The sequence below is a fragment of the Plectropomus leopardus genome, chromosome 5 (genome assembly GCF_008729295.1).
Source record: "Plectropomus leopardus isolate mb chromosome 5, YSFRI_Pleo_2.0, whole genome shotgun sequence".
NCBI classification, from domain to species: domain Eukaryota; kingdom Metazoa; phylum Chordata; class Actinopteri; order Perciformes; family Serranidae; genus Plectropomus; species Plectropomus leopardus.
In genome coordinates this window covers 12,955,253-12,963,413 of record NC_056467.1, presented here as the reverse complement: position 1 = coordinate 12,963,413, position 8,161 = coordinate 12,955,253, and the positions used below count along the sequence as shown (strand labels likewise).

At 42.4% G+C, this 8,161-nt stretch overlaps 1 protein-coding gene across 1 annotated transcript; it reads right to left on the bottom strand.

The window, feature by feature from the left end:
* Positions 1-1,410: 1,410 nt before the first annotated feature.
* Positions 1,411-4,456, bottom strand: fzd9b (frizzled class receptor 9b). Its single transcript, XM_042487266.1, has 2 exons — positions 2,054-4,456; positions 1,411-1,497 (listed from the first exon to the last, which is right to left on the bottom strand). The coding sequence occupies exon 1, from the start codon at positions 3,964-3,966 to the stop codon at positions 2,209-2,211; it is 1,758 nt and encodes a 585-aa protein (XP_042343200.1). The 5' UTR covers positions 3,967-4,456; the 3' UTR covers positions 1,411-1,497; positions 2,054-2,208.
* Positions 4,457-8,161: the final 3,705 nt, after the last annotated feature.

Here is an 8,161-nt window from a genome sequence, read left to right as displayed (position 1 = left end):
GGCCTCTCTGGGTCATGTCACTGGAGTGTAAACTGGGGAGGAAGCACGCGCCCCCGTTCAGGCGCCCATGAACTGGAACATGTGGCTGAAACACCACCAGCCGAGACTCTGGCTGCGAGCGCACTCCAAGCAAAACAGTCCTTTTTAAATAGTTAAATGTGATCCACACGGTGTCAGAGTCCAGCACTCGCAACGCTCGCCTGCCAAGCCATGGACAACGTCTACAATGGCTGAGTAATGAAAACACACACACACACAAAAAGGGGGAGGATGTTGGTAGTTAACCCACATCTTGTTCTGCAGAAGGAAGGAATAACTAATTTAAGTTCACTGAGGCATTGCAAAGATCCACATAACAGTGCACCAAGTGGAAATGTGGTTAATTTACTACAGAGACATAATACAGCTTTGATTCAGACTGATGTGTCTTTGGTAAATGAATGCTAGCATGTGCTGTAGTACATGAATTATTATAAATCTCCTGGAATGTAAATGGTGGAAAAAACAAAACAACTTTTTAACCTCTGGAGATGTCAGCGAGCACACGCCTGCTTCACACTGCCGAGGCTCCAGTAATGTAATGAAAACAAGCTCCTGGTCATCACATTTTTTCCATGCTATCACTCCCATGTGTTGCTGCTGCTGGTGACACAGCACACAATTACACATAGACATAATAATCAATCCCACTGCTGTCAAACACTGTAATTTCCACTGTGTTTTTGCTGTGAAATGACTTGCTGTGTGTGGCTGTAATTTACGTTGGCACTTAAATTGTTAAAGTCCCGTAATGTAAAAGCTATTTATTTTCACTTTTTTATGGACCATGTGAGAGGACGGTGGCTCTTGTGCATAATAAAAATGGACTTTATTACTGAAATGTTAGTTGCAAGACCCAACTTAGGGCATTTATTAAATGAATGTAATGTTATGCAAACATTTTCTCTGAATCAGTGATTATTTATACCTGCTGGTAGCTGCATTGTTTCTTTAGCCAAACAAAAGGCCCTGCGGTATCAAATTCAAACATTTAAGCACATTTATATAGTGGAATCCTCTTAATTTATACCAGAAACACAGCTTCCAAGAGCCGCAAACCGCTTAGAAACTTAAATATTAAGTGAATAATCCATCCACTCAATGAGCAACCACAATTTTGAGTGCCTGCGCTTAACTTCAAATCTGTCAGTGAAACCATGCAATAAGGCTGAAATCCACTCCAGATTCGTCCTCTCAGATCAAAGTGCTGAGTGTTTGCACGGGGATCAAATGGAGCAGCGAGAGGGCAACAACAACGATTTTGTGGAAGGATTAAAACAGCCATTAATTAAATATATTCCTCCGCTGCTGCATTTTGAAGACGGTGATGCAAACATTAATACTCGCCACGGTTTGTCACTCTATTCATCAGCGATTCTCTTTGAGGATTATTGTTGGGGACGCCTCTGGGGTGTGTAGCATGCACTTGGAAGACAACACATTTGGCGGGGAGCCCCGCTGCAAGAAAAAAAAAAAAAAGCATGAATCCCTCAAGAAGAAAGCCAGGGAAATCAGGAAAAACAAGACTGAAATAAGCAATCATTTGTGACTATTAAATCTGAAACAGTTAAAGACTGTTAAAATGGTTAAATATTCATGATGAGCTTCTGTGAGATGGTCACAAACAATAACACCAGGCAGCGAGGAAGTTGAACATGAATTCCACAAATTTATTATCCTCCAAAAGGCCAGAACCAGTTCTTATAAAAGGCACTTAATTTCCCTTTACCTTTAATAAATGCATCTAAACAACAAATCTGATAACTTTAAATTAAATATATTTACAATAAATAAAACATTTATACAAATTTATACAGTTAATCATGCCACTTTTAGGGAGGAGAATATTTCCCAAGATACCTCCCATAACAGTCTTTTTTTTTCCTTAAAAACACTGGCATGTCTACTGCACAGAACACTATGAAACAGAAAAATATTGGTAACAATACTGAACATTTCCCTTTATGCATTGAATACTGTTTTTATAGATAGTTTCTCATAGTGACTCCTGTACCTGTGTGTCCGTCGGCAGCAGCAGAGCAGCAACTGACAGTTCAATTCAACCACTCATCATCGTACAAAGTCTTTAGCAGCTCCTTACTCAGGGCATAGGTGTGTGTGTGTGTGTGTGTGTGTGTGTGTGTGTGTGTGTGTGTGTCATGCTCGCTCTCAGACATGTGTGGGGTTGTCTGAGTGCAGGTCAGTCTTGGCCATGTGCAGAACCACAGCAGGAGATTTGTAGTGGCAGTGTGTGCTGCCGCAGCTGACGCCGCTGCAGGGTTTTCTACTTCTAGTCCTGTCTGTCAGCTTCCGGCTGCACAGGCCCTGCCAGGTCTGCAGGGTCTTAGAGCTCCACACCCACACACCGCTGGTGATGCCGACCACCAGCGACATGAAGATCTTCAGCATGAACACGGCTACAGTGGGCACGGACGTCTGCAGGGAGCAGTCGCTGCTGAGCCCGTTGAACGCCCCACACTTCATCTGCACCCCCCTCAGCTTCCAGTAGTCCATGTTTAGCCTCTCGTAGAAGTAGCAGACTATGACGCAGGTGGCCGGCACCGTGTAGAGGATGGAGTAGATGCCGATTTTCACCATGAGCTTCTCCAGCTTCTCAGTATTGGTGCCCTCCGTCTTCATCACTTTGCGGATGTGGAAGAGCGCCACGAAGCCCGTGAGGATGAAGGAGGTGCCGATGATCAGGTAGCAGGACAGGGGGATGAGGACAAAGCCCGTGAGCGCCCCGGAGTCCATGCTCCCCACATAGCACAGCCCCGTCAGCTCATCTCCAGCCACCTTCCTCATTGTGAGGATGATGATGGTCTTCAGAGCCGGGATGCCCCATGCAGCCATGTGGAAGTAGTTACTGTGGGCCTCGATGGCCTCGTGGCCCCACTTCTTCCCTGCAGCCAGGAACCAGGTGAGCGTGAGGATGACCCACCAGATAGAAGACGCCATGCCAAAGTAGTAGAGGATGAGGAAGACGATGGTGCAGCCGGTCGACTCCAGCCCCTCCTGGATGATGTACAGCTCCCCGTGCTCCCGGTCGCAGGCGATGTTCTCAGCCCCGGCTACAGAGCGGATGATGAAGGCCACAGAGTAGACGTTGTAGCACATGGAGAGGAAGATGATGGGGCGCTCTGGGTACTGGAAGCGGTGTGGCTCCAAGAGGAAGGTGAGGACGGTGAAGGCAGTGGAGACGAAGCAGAGGATGGACCACACTGTCATCCAAATGAAGGCAAAATCCTTGTCCTGCCTAGACCAGAAGACGTCCACAACAGAGGAGCAGCGCGGCGCACACGACTGGCTCTTCTCCACAAACTGGAACTTGTCAGGGTTCTCGCAGGAGCCCATGGTGCCCGGAGTGCGACTGCTGCTGGTGCCCGGCTGCCTGGGGCGAGGGGGCACCGGAAGCATGCCTTCGCCTTTTTTGACCTCTGTCCTGGTTTCGTTCTCCGGCGCCTCCATGCACAAGGCGTTGGGGTCATTTCTGGTGGGCAGCTTGGAGCAGTCGAGCGAATCCGGCCAGGTGTAGCTGAACTTCTTCATGATGGGGGCACACCGCTCCCTGGCCTGCTCACACATGGGTCTGCAGGCAGGGATTGAGGTGGACACTTTGTCCGTGCACATGGGGGCGTAGAGGGAGCAGAGGAAGAAGCGGAGGTGCACATCACAGCCGTAAGCCACCAGAGGGGCAAACTCGTTGAGCTTGATGGCAGCCTCCCTCTGGTCGTCGTGGTCCATGAAGTTGGGCATCCGGGTCAGGTTGTAGCCGATCCCCTCGCACATGGGGATCACGATGGGCTCGCACTTGGCCGGTCTGCCTCGATCCAGGTCGTAGGAGCCAATCTCAAAACTGGAGCCAGAAATCACCAGCAGACACCACAAAAAAATCACCACCTTCAGCGGGCAACCATCCATGCTCATTGTTTTTTATTCAAAAACTGAGCTCTGTCTTTTAAAAATGATCATGAAAAAGTCAAAAACACAGGCTGCAGAGAGATCCCCCGCTATTTCCCCATGGCGATCCAAATGTTGCCTTCACTCCGTTAGAAAAACAGTCAAAAAACCCCCCAAAAACCCAGCCTCGAGCACAAAGTAGCAATGTGTTCAATTATTGAGTGTTGAATTAAAACGATTAATCCCACAGACAGTCGCGATAAAGGTCCGTAACTAAGACGTGACAGTCGGAAACTTCGACAAACAATGGAGGAAAAATCATCAAAATCAAACACCAGAGAGCTGAGTGTAAATCCTCAAACCGACCGTGAATAACCGACGATCAAACGCGCAAATCAAAGCGGCCACTCGCGCTGTTTGTTGCGGGTCCAAAAAGGCTGTTTAAGCTCTGTGAGTGTGTCTGTCGGCTCCCTGCTCTTCGTCCTCCGCTTTCAGGCTCGACACTGAAGTTTGAGAGCCGCTCAGTGGGACTTCAGTCGGGGAGAGACGGAGAGGAGGAGGAGGAGGAGGAGGAGGGGGAGAAAGAGGAGGAGGAGGAGGAGGAGGAGGGTGGGCGCTCCGTGACGCTCACATTTCAACCGGCAGCACCACACAAGGAAAATTATCAGACAGATGCTGGAGGATAGTCAAACAGGACTACCTCTGACATTTCTGCAGGGAATCCTATTCAGACCTTTTACTTGAGTCAAATTGCAAAAATGCAAAATAACCATTTACAGGTAGGCGAAAAGATAAGCATACTCCTTTTTTTCAGTGATGGAGTGTAACTTACATTCATTTATGTAGCCTTGTCACTGTGCACATTGTAGGTTCTTGCACTTGAGTATTTCTATATATTTTTCCAACACTTACCCCTTAAATTATCTCAATAAAGAATGCCTTTGCAAAAAATTATACGACATTATAGACTGTAGAATATGTTAACAAAATACATCAGTTTATTAAGGAGAAAAAGTGCAAAAGTCAATGTTAGGCTATATAATAGAAATTTGAAAATACAATAAACATAAAATAAACAAATGAAAACAAAAAGATACAAATAAAAATAAATCTAGAAAAAAAATCGATATAATATATATGGTAAAAAAAACCTTCTCAATACTATATTATGAATATTTGACAATAAAACAAAAATAAACAAATAAAAATAAATACAAATGAAAATAAATCTAGTAACAAATTCTATTAATCTAGTCAATTTAATATAGTAAAATAGAATTGAGTTACAGTATAATCAAAATACTAAAATGCATCACAAAAAACATCTGTATAAAATGAAATTGGGTTTTGCCAAGTTTTTAGAAAAGCAATTTGATCGCAAAAAAAATGTCAACCATGTGTTTACAATGGCTGATAAAGGATTAATATTAGTTATCTGCTAATTTAACCCGATGAAACGTGAGCAAATTGCCTCAATCTCTTTCAAAAAGAGAAGGTAATGAGCAGCTTAACAAGCAATGGCTCAAAAATGAGTGAGAAAGTGGCATAAAATTACAAGACAATTTCTGAAAATACGCAACAAGAAATCAGAGAAAAGTTATAATTATTTGAAAATGAGCAGAAAATAAATAAATTAACAAGAAGTTATTAAAAAGTTAAAAAAAAAAAAAAAAAAAAAAAAAAAAAAGGCTCCTGAACCAAAACCCTTGCTCAGTATATTTTGCAAAGGTATCATTTTGAATGCAGGACATGTAGTAGTAATTAGGTTTTTTCACAAGAGTGGTATACTTCTTCTCAAGTAAAAGATCTGAATACCACCACTACTCTTCCTGTAGGACGGTCCTTGGCTTTGCTGGATTATCATTATCATGCACAGAGATAGCGGAAATATTCTCAGTTTTTGTATTGGTTCTCTTGTATTCAAAGTTATACTTGAGTATGAGCAGGGTTGGATTAAGCTGTTGTGGACCTCGGGGCAAAATGACCCGTAGGCCCCAACTCACCCCCCTCAGGTTGATAAAATGCAAAATGTAGCCTTTTTAAGAATCTGCACCATGTACACGTAATATCAACTTACAGGCTATTTTTTTAGGCTAACTCAATAAAAATCAAAAAGAGGCTTTCACAAAGTGCATACTACAGAGCAAGGCAGGCTGGCAACTGCAAGAATTAACAATCGGAAACAGGACAAAATTGTTTGTGAATGCACAGATCGCTTATCACTTATATCAAGATTTGATTTTTATTGACAAATTTAAGTAAAATCAGCAAATAAGCAGTATATGCAGCAGAATGCCCTGTCATTGTTATATTTTTATATATATCAGTGGATCATTATTATTGATGCATTAACATCAAAGCATCATGTTAATGTTGTAGCTGGTGTTCATGGGACTAACATAATGTTGGGAAGTTTTATAACCTGTTCTTATGTATGCTATATTAAGTTTAAATTTGCAAAAAATAATTAACTGCAATTGTTGGATAAGTGAAGTGGAATAAAAAGTACAATATAGTATAAATGAGTACTTAAATTAAGTAAAAACACCAAAAAAAAAAGTGTATTGCATACCCTCGTAGGATTTTAAAATCTTAATTTGCAAAATAACTACAGCTGTTAAATAAATGTAGTTGAGTCAAAAATTACCAAAAAAAGCAGTGGAGTAAAAGTAGCTTACAGAGTAATATAAAATGTACAAGTAGGCCTACCTCTGAGTCGGATGCACGTTACTTGAGTATTGACTAAATGACAAGAGTGATATTCACAACCACCAAATTGATCTAAGAGTATTTTAACTCTTTATTAAATAATTATAAGAGCTGTAGAGGACAACTGAAAATGTGAAGCAACAACTTTCCCTCCGGATCCATAAAAATCTGCCTCTCAAGCAGCAGTATAGTTTAGCTGAATAAAAAAGCCAGTTCCTCTTGTAAAATGATAGTCCCAGTGGTGTTTTACTGTTGCTGACTCATAATTACTCTGTCACCATTTTCTGCTAATGTTTTCATGCAGTATAATGTGAAACTTTATTGAGCCCTGCAGGTCAGTTCTCCTCTGTTAAACAAAGCTCTCCTGCAGCTGGTAGGGGGTTTCACTGCCTTGCTTAAGGACACTTCAGCAGGGGGGCAGGTGCTTTAAGCATGACCAGCTGAAGGGTGGTCTTTCTAAAAACACAAAGACAAATGCACAATGAATACATAAATAAGACGATTTGAATTAGCATGATGGCAAACGAGCAAGCAGTGCACAGAATCAGGAGTAACATGCAACAAATGTGTGCAGCAGTGAATGTGCGGAGCAGAGGACTATTGTTTCCATCTAGTGGCTGAATGGGGAGAGCCTGCAGCTCCACAGCTGTTGCACTGAGCATTTGATCTTTTCTCAAACAGGGGTGGAACTCAAGGATTTTGGCCTCTCGCCCTGCAGGACTGAATTGGCTGTCAACTGCATACTGTCTCTATTAGGCCGTGTGTTAAAACTCTGCTGAAGGCAGTTTTGCACTTGTCTGATCTGAGAGTCATGTTATTTGTTGTAACATTAAGACCAATAGGCGGTTTTCCATTAACACTCAAATTGAGCAAATTCAAATTGCAAATATAAAATAGTCCAAATGGAAACACGTCAATTTAAAGAAAAAAACTTCCATTAATCGTAACAGTTTTTTACACTTGAATGGGGTGGTATTTCAGGAGATTTGAAAAAGCTATTTTTTGCAAAACTGAAATGGAAACATTTTTTTTTGTTTTTATAGGTCACATGATGTACAGCAAAGAGTCACTCTGCACAGGTAGCCAGTTTTATTTATAGCTATGGCTATGCACTCGTTGGTAGGGACTCCCTCGGGCATGATGCAGCAGGTGCTACAAGAGGTGTTATTGCATCACACAACTCTTCAAAAGTTGAAGATCATCCAGAAGTTTTGAATCCACAATTCCTCTGTAAAATTTCAGACTATAACCTCCAAGAAATCCCTCACACATGGCCGCTACCACCTATAAGGGGCTTGCCTTTCCATTATCGTTCGCATAACACAAAGTCACCTTCGATAGGAAGTCATGACGGCTAGTACGATGGCTGCAATAGAGGTAATCCTGCTAATGTAGTGTATGAAGTTGCATAACATCACTCAGTGGAAAAGCAGTCATCTCACAACTGTGTTCAACCAATGTTTCGAAAATATTGCTTAAGTTTTGCTCAAAACTGTAATGGAAACCTGCCTAA

What these genes read in the sequence shown, in the direction of transcription:
- fzd9b (XM_042487266.1), bottom strand. Translation starts at nt 3,966, where the DNA reads ATGAGCATGGATGGTTGCCCGCTGAAGGTGGTGATTTTTTTGTGGTGT.